The sequence below is a fragment of the Trachinotus anak genome, unplaced genomic scaffold, assembly GCF_046630095.1.
Source record: "Trachinotus anak isolate AG129_WGS33_773 ecotype Australia unplaced genomic scaffold, CSIRO_AGI_Tana_v1 ptg000018l, whole genome shotgun sequence".
NCBI classification, from domain to species: Eukaryota; Metazoa; Chordata; class Actinopteri; order Carangiformes; family Carangidae; genus Trachinotus; species Trachinotus anak.
The window spans coordinates 16,637,596-16,659,013 of record NW_027273869.1 but is presented as its reverse complement, the minus strand read 5'-3'; the positions used below and the strand labels follow the sequence as shown (position 1 = coordinate 16,659,013).

General features: G+C 40.8%; 1 protein-coding gene across 3 annotated transcripts in view; it reads right to left on the bottom strand.

The window, feature by feature from the left end:
• LOC139635356 (ankyrin repeat and BTB/POZ domain-containing protein 3-A) overlaps window positions 1-21,418 on the bottom strand; it is a 162,236-nt gene that overhangs the window by 38,652 nt on the left and 102,166 nt on the right. For all 3 annotated transcript variants that reach the window (XM_071502572.1, XM_071502573.1, XM_071502574.1), the window contains exon 2: window positions 11,652-11,801. In XM_071502572.1, coding sequence (XP_071358673.1) covers window positions 11,652-11,801 — 150 coding nt within the window. The remainder of the gene's footprint in view (window positions 1-11,651; window positions 11,802-21,418) is intronic.

The following is a 21,418-nucleotide window of genomic DNA, read 5'->3' as shown; positions in this document are numbered from 1 at the left end:
TGCAAACAGCTGCCGGTGTTTGTCTCCAAACAGTTGCCCTGTCTTTTCCTTTTTTTTCCGGAAACAGTGAGATGAGACGTAAGAGCAGCCTGTTCAATTCACCGCCTTATTACCCCAAAACTTCCATTAGCCTTCTGGGCTTCCTCCAAAACACTCAATTAGTGAGTCTGCATTATCTCTCACCACCAGCACTGCTGTAAAGGCAGAGTCTATGGTGTAAAGTCCGTTTTGCTGCAGCGGGACTTGAGTGTAAAGTGGATGTTAAACTTCGGCTTCTCTCCAGATACTGAAGTCACTTGTTGTCAAGGAGCTGAGAGAGGCAGGCTCCAGTATCCTCAGCTGTCATATGTCGGGCTGATGGGTAATGATTATTAATGGCGAACATCTGCCTGTGGGTGTCACACACTTGAGCGCTTACATGTGTCGGTGAAGTCGCGCGTGTGCATGCACCTCATTGGCAATGCAACATATTCAAAAGGCTCTAATTAAAATCCAACATGGCAACGGCATGATCGAATGTCCACAGTGACATGAGTTTTGAACTGAGGCCGCTCACCTTAAACATCATCAGGAAACAAAGTAACCCCTGATGAATCTGCCAACACCAGCAAGTAGGTGGTTATTAAATTCAAGAGGCCTCAGTTAAAGTTTGTGTCCTTGTGGAACAAACCTCTCAAGAAGATGAGACGAACAAGCATAATTACAGTTTCAAATTGCTCCTGTGTTTGATGCTCCATGATCAGCTCAATCACTTCCTGGCCGTTGTGGGTCTGTAAAACTGGAGTACACAGTTGTTTGGGTGTGATGGGTCGTTCTTTAAGTCAATCTTTGGCTCTCGCCGTCGTTTTTTCCCCATTCGCTGCTGCTGGCCAGGTCCCCATGTGATGTATTCTCAGCTGGCAAGTAAACTCCTGAGATCTTTATCTACCGTCTGTCCTTGTTCTTCCTTCGTGTTTTGTGTTTTTTTTACATCAGGCTTTAAAAATTTTGTCAACGGATTATAGGGGACAAAAGAACAGCCAGTAATGTTTTTGAACAGAGTCCCAAGGTGAACAACAAATCCAAGAATTCAAAGACAATACTTTTATCTATGTTAGAAATATTCTTTCCAAATAGTGATGGAGAATTAAAGGAGGAGCATATTAATAGCTTGAGAAATACCATGCAGTCTGTGTTTCATGTTTAGATACTGTGCATGTTGACTTTTGTAGCTACTGTTTAGTGCTGTTGGGACATGATTTCTTTCTGGCAAAGGAAAAAGGTTCCTAAGGATGAACTTAGACAGAACATAGATTTCAGGCAGCATTAATGCAAAGATGCTACAGGATGCAAACAGTCTGAACTGAAAATGTTTCAACTTAATAAAAAAATGTGTCTTATTCAAAGGTTTTATGACTCAACCTCTGCAGGAACAGGGGGAAAAGAAGATGGAGCCAACAGCTACTCAAGTGAGCTAACAGCTAGGTAACTAATATAAACTTCAGATTATGTCTGTCAGATTGAATACATCAATACATAATTTAACCAAATAGTACACTAGTTTTCTATTTTTAATCTTTCTTTTAATATTACATTCTTTAATATAAAGCTATATAGTCATCTTATTCTGTACTGAGTCAAATAATAAATCCCAAGATGTTCATCATACAGAGTTTTTCTTATATTTCCCACATAAGTATCTGATATCTTTGGAAAGTTCTGGATCTCCAGTCGTGCTTAAAATACACTCCAGTGAGTTTTAATGAAGCCTGCCTTCATAGCATTAGTGTGTAATGACTGAACCACAGTGGAAGTCGACCTGTAAATATTAAAAGCATGTTTACTGGGAAGTTAAAAACACATATTGAGAGTTCATTCAGATATTAAGCTGCCCTCTGTGTTTGGAGGTTTTTATTTTGGGTAATACTACACAGAATTGTTGATTCAACAGCATTTATATTATATAACTAGAGTTGAATGTAAAGCAAGTTGTATTTACAATAAGCTGCTACTGGAACAAACCTAATAAGAAACACAAACGTCTACCAGCTTTAACCTTGATGTCATTTGACCTTTGTTGAAATGACCCAAATCGTGCTCATGCTACTTCAGCCCTGAAATGTTACAAACACAAGAAAACAAACTAAGAAAGACCCCATATGTGTGAGTAATTCACCCAGAAAACATGCTCTTACATCTTCCTTTTGAAAAATACTGCAGTTTTTTCTCAAGCAGCTCTTTAATCTCTAGTTTAATCTTTGAAGCACTGAGCGGCCATGAGCGAGCCGGATCCTGTGGCAGGTACCAGGGGACATTAAACCATTACACAATAATGAATCCAGCCTTGCGTAATTACTGCAGCGTGCAGCAACAGAGCACGAGATCTTCCCGAATCTGTCTCCTTTGCGAGATGAAGAGTGTGTGCTGTGTCTTTGCAGGGATTGTGAGGTGGGTTGTTTGTGTCAGCGCGCCCTCGCTGCCCTCCAAAGGTGGCGGGAGACAGATAAGGAAAATGGACGCAGCAATTTTTTAAATCTCGGAGACTCTAAGATGGACAGACATGAGGAAGTGAATGGCACTGCAGACCTCTGAGAGGACGGAGAAAGTGAAGAGGAAAAAATGACAGCAGGAACCTTTCCCTTTAGCTTTGACATGTCCATCAGAGAGACACTCAAAAGGACATGAGGGCGACTAAATGTGGAAAATGTGCTTATTTGTTTAAAAATACAACTTATAATTGAGACTGGATCATGTCATTTACTGACTAGATAATGGTCCTTATGAGATTTTATCATCTTTAGAGAAAAAACAGTGAATCTGACAAATTTTTCTTTTTTTTTTCCTTTCCCATCAGTCATGCTGAGAAATGGGTCAGACCGTATGAGATTAGGAGAGATGATGCATGGCGAAGTAGGAGAAGTATTTTAGCTCTAATACAATGAAAAATGAGAATAGAATGGATGGTCTCAAGATGAAATGTAACACCTCACTGTGAGCCTCATCGGATCGTGTGTGCGTGTGAATCTATCCCATTATACCATATTCACAAAGTGAGTGTGGGATAATGGAGCAGAGACGATGGGAGAGTAGTCTGAGTCACAGCTTTAAAAAGCAGTGATATTAATGAAACCTTGTTGAAATGTAGAATAGGAAGGGTATGTTTTTTAACACTCATTAATCATGAGAAAAAAACACCTGTTTGTGGAAAGAAATTTGAAGTGTATAGCCATAAAACAAGTGTAAGCATACGCTCACATCCACCTCAGCCAAAATTATTGCAAGGCATTCAGGAAGCAATCACTTCCTGGAAAAACAGAAATAAAATCCCATTGCTGTGCAATTTTCTGTGCCCTTCTCAAAGCACAGCACAACTCCTGCAGCTTTGCAGGGAGGAGAGGAGGGATTCCTCCATTTGTGAAACCAACTCAGCCCTGAAGAATAAGCACTTTTCCTCTGTGCCTATGCACCGCAGAATACACGATGACTCATTTTTCAAGCTGGCTATTGTCAGCCTGAGAAAATACAGAGCGAGTGAAAGTCTGTGATAAACATCAACAGATCTTCATAAGAGTATATGTGATAATTATGTGTTTAGTTGTCATATGAAAAGATGCAATCGAGACACATTGACGATTGAGTCTATGTATCTTAAAGTTGTAATCCTTTAGATTTCACTCCTGGTTAATCTGCCTACACCAGTGGTTACTATGGTAACAGAAAGTGCAGGTTAATACCACAGTAAACACCTGTTGAGCAGCTATGACGAGGGATGGGCTCTGATAGCTGCTTCCACTCTGGATCTGGTTCCCAGTGTGAAACGGACCCGGATCTGTTGAGCTCTGCCGCTAATGATTCTCTTACCACATCTTTTATCTCCCCTTATTCTTTTTACGAGCAAAGAGCAATGCAAACTAAAGAGGTGACAGCTTCTCATCGTTAGCCAACTGTTGCTGTCGCTGATTAAAGACATCACGGGCAGCAGATTGGATCATGAGCAGATAATTAATATTTATCAAGTAACGACTAAAATGTGCTGGTGCAAGTGCTCTCTGAAGCATGTGCCTCCTTTCAGGCAAAGACTATGTTAACTTATCATCTCGCGTCATCTTAATAATTTAATGGTTGTGAATCAGGACCTTGTTGTGTGGAGTAAAGTATCTAGTGAAATACATGAGGCTACAGCTGTTTACTGAATGTGTCAGATGTTGAAGGGTAGAACCTTGAAGGGTAGAAGATTCAAGAAGGAATTTATAAGGATTTTTGATAATTTGATAGAATGCTACCAAACCTCGTTCCTAAATACAACAGAAGAGCAACTGGTGTATTTGTTTAGCTCACACTGTTTTAGAAAGAAGTCGATTACAGCCATCAGTCTGATTTCATGCTGCACACAGTGGGAGATGATCAGTTTAACAGTAACTTAAAACAGCTCTGATGCAGCCAGTGAACAGTAAACAACAGTGAAGCTGATATTAATGAGATTAAATTACAAACAGTGATGTTAGAATACATGCATGCCCCATTTCCTGAACCTCCTCAGCATGTGAAGGAATTCTGAAGCCAGTATGGGACTGACGGACTCCGCCACTGCCAGTAAAAACTATTCTAAAGAGTAAAACTGCCGAGCATAAACAGTATCAAATATGGGGTTTGATTTCATGAAAATCTTAAGTTCATGCTTCACATATTTGCCATCCTCTGTGGTGGAGGCACACCCAGCTTCAGGAATGGAGGGCCCCATTGTTTGAGGCCTGCACTGGATTACATTACGGCGTTTATTTGCCTAGTGGCTGCTCTCTGACCCACGGGGCAGCCGCTGCGCTGACAGATGAATGGCCTTTCTCTGTCACACCTGGTCACAATATGTCAGTTCTGCGCCTATAGATCCTATACAGTGCACGCTACATGAAGGCAAACAGAAAGACGGTTATTCCTCAAGGCCGAGTGTCAGGGGAGACGAGGAAAAGTGCAAACGCCCGGAGCATCAACTGTCCAAACCTGCTGCTGGCGATCTGCTCTCTTTGCTTGGACAAAGACATGAAATATGAGCGCGTGAGATGAGCAGGGAGATAATGGCGACCTCAGAAATAAAAGACTTATTTCTCCACCTCGAAAGAATGAAATTATGGATCTGGTGATGAATGTTGCTCTTTAACAGCCTCTTCTATTATCCATTAATTACTGAACAAGTCGGGTGTGAAATTGTCCTGACAACTGGCTCCGTGTAGCTGCTTTACTTTCAAGCCATCTTGTTTATTGTTCATATATTGAGCTAATAGGCTCAAATTGATTTTAATTTAAACAATCTGAACGTGTTGACACTGATGCAGATTTTAAATGCTTCATGTGGGGACAAAGTGTCTGACCGTGAAACACCTGCTTCCTGTCATCGATTTGTTCCAAGTCTCTGCTGTGATATTAGAGGTGGTGTGTGTAGCATTTTATATTAACCTATCATTAGCACATTATTTCTTATTATGGACATTAGAGTAATTACCGTAGATCAACCAGGCCCCCAGTGAGATGACTGACATCCTCTATCAGCCTCTACTTTGCATTATACATTGAAGCTGCAGGCGTAGGCGTTCACATACACTTAGGAAATCTGCTTATTCTTAGATTTTGACAGTAACCTGATTTCTGGAACATACAAAAACAGGAAACCTGGCGTCCCTGGGTTCTGCAGGAATCCCACTGGATCAGTTTGCAACACAAACGCTGAGACTCTTGTCTTCCTCTCAGCACTAATGCCAAGAGGGCCCAGATCTACAGTACTGACATATACGTGACTGTGCAGATTTTGCTGCATCTCTTTTGCAAGTTAAACTCACAAACAGCAGCACCGGAGTTAAGGGGTCTGCCTTCCAGTTAAAATATTAAACGTGAAGCATGTTGAGCTACAGGTTTAGTGTCATTAGTTTTGCAGGTATTTGGTCAAAAGTATGTTTTGGTTATGCAAATTTTGACTGGATACTGGCATTGCATAGAAAGTCAGGAAATCCCCGAATTAATTACGATTCACCCCCTGGGACTATGAATATCTGGGCCAGATTTCATGGCCTGCTGGTGGCGCTTGAGGAAAAGTCAGCAGGCTCTGTTCATGGGAACCCATTCAACAGTTATGAGATATTTGAGTCTGGACCAAAGAGGTGGCCAGACCATCTGACAGCCTGACACTGCCATGCCTACCATGGCTAGACATTTCATTTGGGTTGTTCTTTATTAAACAAATAAAGATGTAAAAACTGCTGCAGAGCCTCTGGAGGATGTGCATAACACTAATATGTCTGACATCCCCCTAAAATCCCAGGGTAATTGCAGCCTAATGCTCACTTGTAAATGTCTTATCAAAAGAGTGAAATCACCACAGTGCATTAGCAGCTCACTGAAGACTCCCTCTGTATTTGGTGCCAGGAAATGGTCAGAGTGTGTTCTTTTATTTTTAGCCACTGTTTTTGAAGTAACTCAGTTGTGTTCCCCCTGAGGATTTTGAGGCGCAGTCAGACTTTGTTGGGCTACATTGAAATTTATTTTGAAAACAGGTTCATTACATTTTCTTTCAGACCACCATGCTTTTTTTTCTTTTATTAATACATGTGGTGGAGGACCCATTTCCACATAGCCCAGACAACCACACTACATCTCTCTGAGATGTAATAACCACTGGTATTTATTTATCTACAACTCCCTTGTTGGAAAATTGCCATCTTATATTTTATCTTTGCTGCTGTGGTTCATACTTCATCCAGTGCAGAGTAATGTTTCAGGAACACCATACCAGACCTGATCTGGGAAAGATGACTGTTTATTGCGGCACTCTAAAGGAATAATCTGCAAAATCACCTAAAAATCAAATAAAATGTGTAGCTAACTTGTCAATCATCTGGTTTATTAATGCCTGTTCTTGTTATTTTACTTGTATTTTATTGTATCTTTTAACAGGGCATAGCTGTAAAACACCATGTGTGCTCAGCCAAACTACATAGCATAACGATTAAACACAAACAGTTCAAATCCAGTGAAATACACACAGTCACACTCATAAATCCCATGAAAATAGTAGCTACTAGATACTGACTCCTCCCCTTTGTCACAGATCATTTATTATCTCTGTGTTTCTGATGTAAATCTTTAAAAACAGGTCAAAGATATGTCGTTTAATTTTTTTTCCTAAAACTTAGTTTTTATTTACTACTAACTTAGTTTTCAGCAAATGTCACTCAAATAGGAATAAGTAGTGTAGTAGTTTAGCTGTGGAATAATACACAGATGTTGACATCATGACCCCGTGTGGATCATGTGTTCTTCTTATACATCAGGTTTTGGATACATAAAAAAACTACATAAATTACCAGCCTTTGAATGCATGTGCAAATCAGGCAGCAGCACTTCCAACGACAGCTGTTTGATAAATAACTCTTCTGTAGTTAAAAAAAGGGTCTGATCTGGAATGAGATTAAAAAGTCGCAGCAAATCTGCTCCTTTAAGGCAGATGGTGGGTTATGCTAAAAGCGGCGTCCTTAATGCAGTCATCATACACTTGATAAGCAGATCCACACTCATTATTCAGCGATTCGTACACTGTGGATCAATCTGTTCACATAAACCCAACGTGAGGCAGAAATCATGCCACTGAACCCACTGAAATCCCCCAAATGGCTGTGAGCGGTTGGAAGCCACTGCATTATGAGCCACATGTCGACCTCTGGCAGCGTTTGACTGGCCGACCCTGGAGGTGAGGAAGCCCAGCTGAGGCAGCGCGGCGGAGGGAGTCGCACACACGGTGCAGTGCACAGGAATCAAACAGCAGCCGGCGCCGCTTTTTCAGCCTTCTGATCCGAGTGCGTGAACAGAATGTCTTTAATGTTGTGGACTGATATGTTTGCATTAGCAGGCGTAAACACAGGAGAGCTGCTGTGGAATGAATATTTGCATTTCAAACAGCAATTAGAGGAGGTGCACTCACTTATTTGCTTTTAAGCTTAATGTATGTCTTAGTGGTGCATTTCCTGCTGCAGATGTTTAGAATAATTGATTTGCTCAGACAGAAAAGTTCCTACATACGTTACTAAAAGCCTACATCTTGTTCTTTTGCTGTTATTTACATCATATTTCCTTTCTTCTTACTCACCAAAGCATCTCAGCAGTTATAATGAGCAGCCTGCAGAAGGGTTAAAATGTTTTTTGCCTTATGACTTATGTGTGCATTTTATCATTGTGCAACACAGATTTCCCACATCTCTCTCTTTCCATTAAAGTAATGAGACCATTTCCTGTTATACTGTAGATTCAAGTAAAAATTCCTTTTACCTGGAGCCTGTAATGAGCAGAGGGACGGGTGAGCAGACCTGTAAGTGACATACTGTACTAACGCTTAACATGTTTCTTTTCCCCAGTAGAAGGTAATGTAACAGATTACTTTAATCTGTAGGTACTAAGCCCCTGATGATACTGTTACTGCAGAATTTGATTGGACTCATTAATTTGACTGTAGCTCATGGAAAGATAAGAATATCACAGTTAGATGGAGGAAACCTAAACACAGTCAACCTGACAGGAAATCTGCTTGCTCAGAAGTTTTTTGTTGTTTGTCAGATTTTCATATTTTTTACAAAGTAATTAAAGAGTGAAGTGATTAGCGGTGGGAGTAGAGTAATCCCTTTACAATTATGACTTTACAACTTACTAATCAATACATTTTCTGATACTATAACTACCCACAACTTTCTGAAAATCATCAAAAGAAAATTTGAAATCATGTATTTTCATCCCAAAGTCTCTCCACAGAGCTTTAACTCCTTTGACTCCTGCAACATGATCCATGTCTGTGCTGTGTATTTGTACTTTGGTATATTTGCCAAAATAACAACTAAATACACAGCTTTCACCTGCAGCTTGTACAATCACCTGTTTCACCACGAGAAATGAAAGCTGTATATTAAGGTGTATTTTTGAAAATGCAGAGCATATGAATGAACAGAATGGTTTAAAAAAAAAAGGGTTGTTTTTCCCATAATTTAAGTGGGTTAACTTTAACAATTCACTACTGTGAGACCAAGTTGCAAACAGCTGCTATCCTCCAGGAGTGAGCCAGCTACAAACTTTTCAGAGCTTCCTCTCAAGTCTACAGAGAAAAAGTACTTGATATTCAAGACAGGTTTCAGGTGGAGTATTCCTTTAAATAGCTTAAAACAGAAGGAACATGGCAAATTTAGTTAATTACTATCACACTGTGTTCTGGCTCCTGGCTCAATCCGTGAATATCTCCATATTTATTCTTATTTTTATAATTTTCGTAGCAGGAGTAGTAGTAGTGTGGCTGGTTACAGGATTATTTTTGTCATTATATAGGCTACCATAAGTGTAAATGCATCATCTTTGCTTGAGGCAATTTCATGCCAGTACAGATGTTCAGGATGGCATCTTTCACAAACTGCCTCCCGGATGAATCACTAATGCAACATAACACATATGCTGGTGATGGCATTTACAAGAAAAGACTATAAATTGTTACTTTAATCAATGATGCATAGTGAATTCGTGGTTTATAATGTGCCACAGGGGGAGAATGTGCACGGAGGCAAACACACAGCCACACACAGCACAAATGTCTGAGGGGGACAGGATGATCTAATATGAGGCGGAGGGGAGGACAAGGATGAGGGTGGAGGTGACAGTAGAACGGGGGTGTCGGAGTTAAAGGCGGAGCCCTTTCTTTCAAGTTGAGGTTAAAAGCCTCTGAGGCGGTGACCTTGGATTTAAAGGTCCCCGGGCGGGACTCATAAACAGGTGTTAGAACAGCTGTAATAGAACAGTTCCTGGCTGCAGTGTCGGTGGTTGAGGGAGGAGGAAGAGATGGATGAAGACAGGGGTGAACGGACAATTGAGTAGTGTGTGTGTGTGTGTGTGTGTGTGTGTTTGTGTGTGTGTGTGTGTCGGCGGGGGGTTGGCCTCGGACCACCATGACAGCCCACAGGGACGGGGAGGTGCACTCCTTCACATTAATGGAGCTATTTGGAAAATGGATAACGAAATAAGTCATGGAACAGATCAGGTTTAATGTCCCTAACAATTACTGCTGCATTAATAATGTGCTGGTTGCTGAACTTAGAGGTTTGATACATAGTGGTGTTCATCAAACATTAGCTTCTGCTGGCCAATTACTGCAGCCCTAAGTTGTTAATATTTCATGTCAATATTTAATGTTTTAAATGTGACTTTTTTAATTCCATTTTAAACTCTCACAAGAATTTATACGAATTAATTTTAGCAGAATAGAAAAGGTTCAAAAAGAGCATTTAAAAGGATCATTATGTGTCCTTTAAACTGAGTACGCCAAGTACAGATTGTTAATAAAATCCTGTTATTATTCTAATAACAGCTTTTAGGATTGAGGGAGGCAGGTTTTAGCCTATGCTAAATGCAAAGCAAGCAGCTCAGCAAACAAAGATCAGTCTGCATCTGTTTCCATGGGATTGTATGTGCTGCTAGATATTAAAGTTATTATAGTTGGAATAAATGCATAACAGTATGAAAGTCTATGACTGGTTTATGTGCACAGTAGAGGTGCAACAATAAAACACAACGCAAAAAAGTAAAAATATGTAACCTAGAGCTGAGAAATTGAATTCAATATTAACTGAACGGGTCAGTTATGACTTCCAAATGGTAGTAAATGTAGTCTGCATTCATTAAAGACCACAGGGAGCAATTAAATGTCATCAGTTACCACTGTGAATTGTCAGAGGTCTCAGCAGCAGCTCAAAAATATTTCTGAAACTTTTCTCTACTCCAGAAATCTAATTGTCATTTCATGTGAAGATGCTTGTGGCCAACTGAGAATCTAGTACATCACTTTATTCTGCAAACTTTTTTTCATATCATCTTGCCTTCATCAGGGCAGTGATCCAACCTCAGACTTTCAGAGTTGACATTATATATTATTGTATGATGTAAACTACAGGTCACCTCAGTTCTTCCAGCTGTTGCTGAAATTGACAGTGATGTCCCAGAGTTTCTGAAGTGAAAAGTGTAGAACAAATAAATAATAAAGATATAAAGAATTAATCTTAATTCCAGCAGCTGTCATGCAGTCATGACGTTCTTTCTACAATAGAAATCAAATATTGTTCAGACAGTTCATCCCGACACTGTTTGCTTTGTTTTCACCTCCAGTTCATCCCAAACCAGCTCCATGGAGTTTAAGTCTAATTTAAGAGTCCAATCTAAGTGTAATTAAATTAATAAAGTTAATCTAGTTTAAGGAGACTTTGTAGCCAAAACGTATCTGTTTTATTTTAACTTTTTTTAATGAGGGGCTTTCACATGCAACAGAGTAGTTTTATAGTGTTGTATGGCAACCACTGAAGACCATCTTCACGATCACCCCTCCCACATAGAAAACCACCTGTTACAAGTAAATAACAGGTGTTTGCAAATCATCTTGAAGACTGAAAGCTCTGGAGAAAATCTGGGAAACTAACTCTGTGTTTTATCACAAATATTTTTCAAATGCCAGAATAGGGAAAACTTATTTTCTGCTCATTGCATGCATAAGGAGGAATAAATTAGGGCTTTTGTATTCTATATTTTGTTTCTCTCCAACTGGGTTTACATCCTCTGAAACTCTCCTGATACTGTTTACTGCATAATCTTGGTGAAACTACACTCACTCAGCTCGGCAATGCTGCCCACCCGGGTTGCAAGCAGCGACTGTTCCAGTGTGCGGAGCTCGGCCTGAGTGTATCCGTGACCCTCTCCGCCCCTCCCGGAGCGCTGCTGGTCCCGGTGCAGGTTCAGACTCTCCGGCAGGCTCAGCACACCTGCAGACAGTGCAGAGCAAAGACAAGAGGTCAAACAGAGGAAAGACTTATGTATCCCTTTCTGGTTCAAACCAAAACTTTTCCTCAGCATCATATTTCAGCTCCTCACTTTATGCTGATGTCAAATTGGAATAACAGGGGGGTGCAAAGTGTAGAAGGTGTAGAGGAGCAGGGGAAAACACAAATTAGCACTTTCAGTATATTCAGAACAGAGTTAGTAAACTGGATTTTAAAAAGCCCCGTTCATTTCACACACAGCAGCAGCTAGAGAGCAAACATTTGTTTAAAGGATTAAACATGGAGACAACGTTGCAGGTTAATAACACACTGTTCCTCTTGATTTTTAAAACCATCCCAGGTGATGGCATGAATACAGACTCCGACTGAACATTTTAATTACACGACTCAAAGTGCAGAATTTTAGCAGAGCTGCTTATGATCTGTGAAATAAACCGTCTCTTCAGTGAAATTTGAGCCCTCTTGCAGCTCGATATCACTCTCCTCTTGACTTTACACCCATCTTCTACTTCACAGCTTGAATTCTAATTGAGCCAATTAGGTTGCGAGCCACATTTGTTACTTCAAAGCTGTAAATGCAAACAATGACCTTGAATATTTTACATTACATCTTGTAGTGATCACAGGTGTGTTTTGTGTCCCCCCCCCCACAAACAAGGTGCAGCAGATAATGTTGGCTGAAGAGGATTAATCCATTTACGTGCTCTTACTGTAGCCAGGCTTTGTTTCGCTGCAGAGAATGGCTTGTGACAGACGGGATATTGAGTTTTTTTGCTACAGGAGAATGGAAAGCAATACCCCGCCGAGTGCTAATCCTAATGACACGGCGCATGGGGATATGCCGGTTCCCCAACAAATAGTAATTACAACATGGAGGAACTCAGTCAATTTGTCTGTGTTTGATGCCAGCACATAAAACAAAAGACCCATACAGCAGACACAGGCTCATGAGTCTCATTTTGCAGGAGTTTTCCCTCCATGGAAAGGAAGGCAGTGAGGTCTCCAGCACCGGATTCCTCCCACCATGTCCTCTTCCCACAGTGTCCAGCCCAAGAATTCCAGTATTCCCCAGTCAGAGTCCCGCTCCCTCTTCTTCCCACAGCCTTTCCGGGGAGGTCGGCTTTTTTTTAGAACCCACAATAATTATTCTAACAGCCTTTTCCATTGCCGTTCAACCACTGAGCAGTATTGATGGAGCAGCTGGTATTAGGGTGTGTCTCACATGGAATCGCCTCAGTGAAATATGTGATGCTGAAACAAAAATGGATGGTTTTGCTCTACAGTTTTGTCCTGCTTCTGTAGTGCAAAGAGGAGAGAGGCTCTCCAGAGAGCACTGATGGATTTGCTGGAAGGTGAAAACCTGGTAACTGAATGAAAATGGAAAGTTTTTTTTTTTTTTAGCAGCTGCTTCACACTGAATGTAGTAATTTAAATCCTCTTGGAATTAGCTTTATGTAACCTCAACATGAAAAAAACAAGACTAGGTCAAAACCTAGTTTATGGCTGGACCACATATTTACATTCAGCCAGTTTCAGCTCTTTATCTGTTTGCTTCTCCCCCTCTCCGTATTTAAAGCTGCTACATGTGTTTCTGTTTCCATTGTCAGACAATGGAACAAGTATGAAATAATGAAAGGCTACATGCTAATTAGCAGTCACTTCCAAGCTGTGGCTCTGGGAAATTGAATATAACTTATCAGGTGTCACTTCCTTTAAGGGTTTGGTCATTGGTTGCAGTTGCATAATAATTCCCTGTGGGTTCATTAGAGGTGTAACAACTGTGAAACTGCAATAGAAATGTTAACAGTCTTGTTTCCTGATACCCAAAGACAGAACTGCAGCTGAACTGAACCAACATCTCTCACATACAAGTAGCCATTCAACTAATTGTTACTTTTAAAAACACTGATTCCAGCAGCTTTAAGTTTGTTATCTCTAACGGTGATAAGGTCGACTACATCTGCTCCATGAATAAACATGATTCCAGGAATTTATACTGCTAAACTGGGAGTAAAGCATGTTTTTCTAAACAGGAGTAAACAGCTCTGCCCTGCACTATGTTCAGCACTGCAAACGCCTGGGGACAGCAAAGCAGAAAAAAGTGAAAGCAAAGTTAAAACTCTGAAAGAAGACTTCAGAACGGCTGACGGCAAACAGAAAAGCAAGAATTCCTCAGACCTCTGGTAAAAAGGAAGCTGTCAGTCCCTCTCCATCTCCCGTCCCAGAGAGAAGCAGAGAAATCTCCTCTAATCACTAAAACCATATTGGCATTCACAGCTTCCTCTGCTGGAGACTTTGCACTTGTGTGTTTCTTCTTCTTTTTTTTTTTTTGGTGGGGGAAACAGGTTTGAATAATTCACAGTGCTCTCTGTAATCACAGCCTCCCATCTTTTGCTGTTAGCCAACCTCATCTCCCTTGACTTTTATTTTTTCTACTGCCCAAACTGTTCTTTTAATATATTTCTGGGGTGCTGGGGAGCCCTTTGCTGAATTATTCATCCTGTCAGATCAAGACGTATAAACAAGTCTGCAGCTCTCTCTTTCCTCACCTCCCACTCCCTCTACATGTTATCTCTCACTAACACTTGGCTTCTCCACATAGGAAAAAAAAGTAGGAATATTTGATCCTAGGTGGTGTTTGTGTAATAAACATCAGAGGTGAGAAAGAAGCCAGCCTGGCCCCTTGGAGACGGAGAATAAAAAAGGAAGAGGCAGGGATGCAAGGAAGAGGGGACACTGACACAAACGTCTGATTAAAAAATGACAAGCAACATGAGACTCTGAGGCATTACAGGCGTGTTTTATAACCTCATATTTCTGTCACGTCAACCACATCTCTCCGTGACCTCGGAGGCAATTGGATGATCTCAGCAGTATAAATACGTACACTTCACAAACAGTCTAATCCCAGACAAACAGATAAAACCTGCGTTTTCTATTCTGGGGCTCCCTACATCTCTATGGCTGACAGGCAGATGAGGATGGAGACTGGGTCACGGGGACAAGACTACTTTAAAGCTCCAAGCAGTGTACCCAGCTCCCCTGAGTCACCTCCACAGAAATACTGCTGCTCATGCAAGTCATCATAAATAATGTAGAGAATACTGAGCCGTGCAGGGATACACACACACAGGACAGCTTTCTGCACGGGGATAGATCATTCGAGAAAAAGGTTTGGAAAATGATTTTTTTAAGAGAAGCAGAGGCGCAAAAATAAAGCAAAAAAAAAATCCACACGGCCCAGATCAAGGCAATTAATAACTCACACAGCCTGAAACTGCAGAACAAAGATGCCACTCTTTGATACTATCCAGCTTTGAAGCCTTCAGCTGCCACTATGTCAATGAAGCCACATTTTTATGTTTACACGAGCCTGATGAATTGAAAATGGTTCGAGAACAAATGACACAAATGTGGGGGAACAACACAGACAATGCAAGATCCCCTCAGTCCACATCTCATAGATATACAGAGCTGGTTGTCTGTATTGACAGTGGGAGATAGGATGCACCTCAGCAGTCAAAAAGAGATGAAAATTCACTTCCCATGTTATGTTATCCAAACGCATCTTGCTCAGTGGGGTGTGTTTGAGGAATAAGACCTTAACACCTGACCTGGATGTATTTCAATGGTGAAATCTTGCCGCCAAAATAAATTCATTTAAGTGGGATCGTGGTGTATTTTCAACTGTGAGTTCATGGTGTATGAAAAAGGTCTTGAGTTTGCTGACGTTTGAGAGCTGGAGAGTCTAAAATGGAGGTAGCTATCGTAGCTTATTAGCTGTGCTGCACCATCTACTTTAACTCTACGCTGCTTTTTTGGAGTGTAAAAGAGGAAATAGTAAACAGTAGTTAGCTTAGCTTAAAGACTGTAAGCAGTAGGAAAGAGCTAGTTGGGATCTGTCCCACCATGTCGGTTCTCCCTTTTACACAAACAGCTTATTGTTGTAACCCCAATGCCCCTGTTCTGTTTTTCATGTACAGAATGGTGAAGGGACAGCACTCCTGCCCCGAACAAGCTGTACAAAAAGGGCTAATGTCAAGGAGCTAAACTTGACAGATTTATCCTTCAACATATCATCTGAAAACTTTGTAACTTCAGATATTCAACGATATTCAGATATTTAGGAATTCAAGAAACCAGACTGACTCTGGGCCTTGTGACGCTAAACTTTCAACATTGTCCAGAAGTTTCTGAAAAGGTTTCAGATGACAAAGGAGCGTGTGAGCCCTCAACTGAAATGAAAACACGACGAGTCAGCTTCACAGGCGCTAACAGCCTGACAGAACAGAAAGAAAAAAAACTCCCAAAATCCACAGAGATGAATGTGAATCCAAGAGTCACCCCAAACACATTTAACCAACCTCAGGAGCACTGTGCACCAGATTCACAGGTGACAGCACAATGAATTCTGCTTTGAGAAAAACACTGCAGGTTTAATGGCACACCTTGACATTTTGAATTCAGGCTGTTCTCTACCAGACAGTTTCAGCATTTGTGCATTACTCATAAAAAAAAAAGTCTTATTATCCTTCTTAGGTTTTCTCTCTGAGCCAGAGGCAACACCTCACCTCTCCCTGCACCTCTGCTGCTGAATTCAGATAAAAATGGTCGCACCAGACTTTATATTATGTAATTTTCTAGTTTGTCTAGTTTGCAAAAACAAGGTCATCACTGAAATACTGATATTATTTGGTGTATAGGTAGGGCTATAACTAAAAATTGCTTTTTAATGACTGATTAATCTGCAGGTTCTTTTCTTCATTAATGGTTTGTTTTTCAAAATGTCAGAAAACCTGTTTGTACAAACAACAGTGAAAAACCCAGAGATCATTTTTACTGTCACATAAGATAAAGGAGGAAATCCTCATAATTGGGAAATCTGAATGAGTAAATTTATGGATTGTTACTTGAAAAGTGAAGTTAACAATTACTTCCTATTAATCAACTCATCGTTACAGCTCCACATATGGCTCTGAGAAATTAATTATCTGGCTCTGCATGGCTGCACAAATGCGACAAAAGCCAGTCCATGCATGTGTGTGAGAATGTAATTAATAGCTCAGTATGCAGATTTCCCTGCTGCCTGTATGAGAAAAGAAACCATTTAAAAAAAGCTCTTTTCACAAAAGAAATGTGAGATGGGATTGTCTGGACTGTTTGAGATCGAGCTGTGGGCATAATGGGATTCGTGATCAATGCTATCCCTTTTTATGACAGACAACTAATCCCTCCTAAATGGCCTTACCATTCAAGAGAAGAGAAAGCTCAATTCCTTAACACCTGACCTTTGAACAGTCTCCTCCAGAGAAATCTCTGCCAAAGAAAAAACGCTTCTGCAAAAATGACTGGCCATTAAGAGCTAAAGCTCACATCATGATGATACCATCCTGATTAGCAGTAAGCCACATGCACTGAGCCCCAGTTACTCTAAATGACAAGTCAAGGTTAGTGAGGTCACTGAAGCTGTGAACCATCACCTCAGACATGTGCAGGGGCTGCAGCAGCATCCTCGCCCCAGCCACATGGCTCAACTCCCTTATTTTCTCCAGGAATGTCCAATTGATTTTCTGTAGCGAGAAAGTGGCGGTCTCCCCTCGTCAGTGAGAAAACTCTGCCGGAATATTAACAGGTAGTTGCCACGGCAACAGGCGACTGCTGCCTAACAGCGTAGCGATTGGCTGAGCTGGAGAAAGAAGCACATACACACGAAAACTCAGTGAGTTTTAAGCCCCAGAGCCACATACATGTGGATGACCAGCCGTCTAACAAAAAGCATCTCATCATAGGAGGATGATTCAGTTGGGTAATCGCTGCATCTAGTATACCACAGAGACATTTAATCTCTCATCAATAATGAATGAATGTACTTGGGACTCAGACCACATTAGCAGTGAAATGGCCAAAATGATTAAACAGCCGACCCAACAGGCTAACTGCAAATGTCAGCCATAGATCCACGACCCAGCTGTTGGTGGTGGCCCACAGCAGTAAAAGAAAAGAGCAGGGGAAATGATGTGAGTGGGGAAAAAGCAGATTCATATACAGTCCCATTGTGCACTTATGGCAACGGTGTACAGGCGTAGGCATTTTAAATGTGGTTTCAGCTCTGTGGCTCCCCAGCTGGTCAGCAGCTTCCGTCTCATCTATACAGAATAATGAAACACATGGCTTGTTGACGTCAGCAGCTGAACTAGTTATACTATCTCACAATCATGTATATGCATATATCAGGCTTCACCATATGGCAACACAAATGTTATGTTGAATCCTATCTGTGTGCAATCATGCCAACAAATTTGAAGCTGCGTGCACATTTATATTTAAACTGAAGTTTTGCTACATTTTTTAGTTTCTTTTGTAATATTGTGATGCTTAAAGTAAAGCTAGAAATGATGCAGTTCAGAGGCTTCTCTACTGTGCAGCCTGCCCACATCAGATGCACAGAGCCACCTCAAAATAGAATAAATAAAGTATAAAATTGCATCTGTGAGCCTGGAGATTTACGCCTGACCTTGGGGACACATATTCTGTGGGTGGTAAATATTCCAAACAGAAGGTCCTCTTACTTAGCCTATACTTATTTACTGACTCGACTATTCTCGCCTCAGAATATCACACAGTGAAAAAGACGTGACATTTTCCACAGCAAGATTCCCACTTTTGTCTAAAAAGGCTGATATTCAGCAAACGTTACACTTTAAAGTAGTTTTGCTTTTAAACCTTCTTGTGTGTTACGGGTGTATTGACAGCTCCTCATGAAAAATAATTAGGCTGGATACAAATCAAACAAGTTACTTCTGTAGGTAGCTGCCCCATACTTATAATAACTCAAGTTATTTATAATACACTGTGTAAATATAATCTTTTAGGACTTCAGATGCTTATGTGAGAACTCATTTGATTAGTTGAGTAAGATTACTAATAACTAAACACATATATGGCTATCTAGCATTAGAGAAAGCATCGTTACATGGGTAGGATGTAGGTGACACAGGAAGCTAATGAGGCCGAGCAATTTTGATATTAACTGAAACAAAATAAAAGCATAATAGCAGATTAATAGTTGCCCCCAAAAATTCCAAATTCAAATTACTAATACTTGCACTTACTGACGCTGCAAAAGTCAGCCAGCCTTCCACGAGCATGAATGTCCTGGTCACACGCGTTATATACAAAATAAAGTGCTTTTTCATTCATTATATCAGGCTTCACCAGCTGTCTGTATATGTGGAACTCCAGTCTGCAGTAATCACCGGCGAGCACCTACTACATCATGGATAATAGCTCAGTTTGGTGTGGTTGCCATATTCTAGCATTGCCCTTATAAACATTTATTTCACTGGCTTTCAGTGCTGGGTGTCTGCCCGCTCGCTCCGCAGACAGACAACACACAAAGGGTCTGAAAGAGAACTACTATTATCTTTCTCACACAGTGTGAGAGCAGCTCTAAATGGAAGTCCCTGCACCCTTGCACCTAAAAGAGGTGACACGGAGGTTCAGCAGTTATTATCGCACATGGCTCATTGAAGATCAAAGCCGAACATAAACCTTCTGCCTCACATTCAAAACAGTTCAGTGGCACAAAACCTAACTTGAGTCTACTTTACATCAGACATAAAGGAGGAGCTGAAATAGTGTCTTTCATTCTAAGAAAGAAGTCGCTCTGTTCTCTGGGAAATGTTATCAGTGCACGAGATGACTCAGTGAGGATGGGGGATTCAGTGATGCCTGATCTTTATATGAAAAAGGTACACGGCACAGTTTCCCCTACTTCCAGGATGAATGAGGAATGTAAAAGGTGTGAGGTCAAAGCTCCCACCCTGTTGCAACTTGCAGACTTGAGCCTTCTGGCTGGTGGCCTTCATTGGAGTCACACAGATTTTGTGATATGTTGCAGTTTGTGAAAGGATAACATCACGTCTTAAACTAATGTCTACAGTCTCGTCAGGATAATATGGCTGCGTCCATGCAATGACGACAGAGTGGAAAGGAGGGGAGAACTTTCACACATTATTCCATATAGTTAGCTCCATTGTTTTCCTTTCAGTCACCTGGGTGATGGAAATTAGTGCAAGTTGATGACTGTTTGCATTTATATGGGCTTACACAATATCTAACACCATGTCAGATATATAAGAGCTTTCAGAAAGATCCCAGTTTCCCATGCACAGGAATTACAAATAGGATGTTGGGATATTGTAGCAGACAGAAACTCCTGATATCTTCAAATCCAATATTGAACTGAGACTATTTTTTTTGTCCATCACTCAATTCTTACTCAATAATAACGAGTCTATAACATATGACATGACTGCAGCATTAGGCATCATAAACTAACCAATCCCAGTTGGCTTCCTGGTGTGTAATGAGCGCTTCAGTCTCGCAGGGCTGCTAGCATGACTTCTTCAGCTGCTGCTCGCTGACCCGAACACTTCTCCAAACTTTTATTAGCATTCGAGTGATCAACTTTCTTTCCATCACACTTGTTTCCAATGAACATTCCTCCTCTCCTCCAGTGTAATATCTTTCAACAAGATGAGCCCTCACAACCTCATAAATAAATCACAACAAACAAATGTATCCGGCCATGTAATGAAAACACATGCAGATGTGTTTACTTGGAATGATTTAGCAGCAAATGCCCATCTGCTACAAACTGGCTGTTTCTCACTGACATTAAACCTTTGTTTTCCTTCCTATGACCCTCTCTGCACGTCTGCAGACTCTCTCCTCTTGACATATTTGCATATTCTGAGATGCATCGCTGCAGCCTTTTTCTCAATTTGTCTGTGTGTGCCCTTGGCCTTCTGTTTCAAGCACTACAAGGTTTTTCTGTGTATCACGCAAATATCTCCAAGTAAAGGTGAAATTAGTGTCAATCTGACAGTCTGGTGGCCACCTTCTTGTCATGATAAAAGTAGTGTAAATGTACCTCATGCTTGACTAAGACGGCAAAATAAAACAGACGAGACAAATAAAAACACCAGGTTTCAAAGGGAAGAAAACAAATAAAGCAATTAGGTGTATAAAAATCAATACAGAGTCATTTTAAGAGAAATAAAAGGAAAGCAAAAGCAGGAAAAGATAAAAGTATGTTTAAGAAGTGGCTCCCATTTTAAGGACTGGGCCCCTTCAGAGGGTCACAAGGTAAGCCCGAGGGGTCGTGAGATGATTAGGGAGAGGAAAGAAGTTCTGCAAAGCAAATTTATATCTACCGTTTGATCTTTTCTCTAAACTTTTACTGACAGTTATTTACATGAAACCACCTGAAAAGTTTAGAGGGGAAATGTCTCTGTGGTGGAACTCACAAGCTCACAAGGCAGTGTTTTTAAAGCTCATTTAAGATTCTTGATGTTAAATCTTAATCTGAAAAGTCAGATCAATGCAGTGAAGCAGAAGTACACGTGCTTGGTTACTTTCCACAACTTGCTGTGCCTGCAGGAAAGTAACATGAAATCTATGCACAGGAATGCAGGCTAAAGCCAACTGACATATGGCATATATCATTAAGCTTTCCTTGATAACTATTATCTCCACACTTTCAGACACAAACTATTAAACTGCCTCGCTTGTAGAGCAAAATAAATGTCTACAGC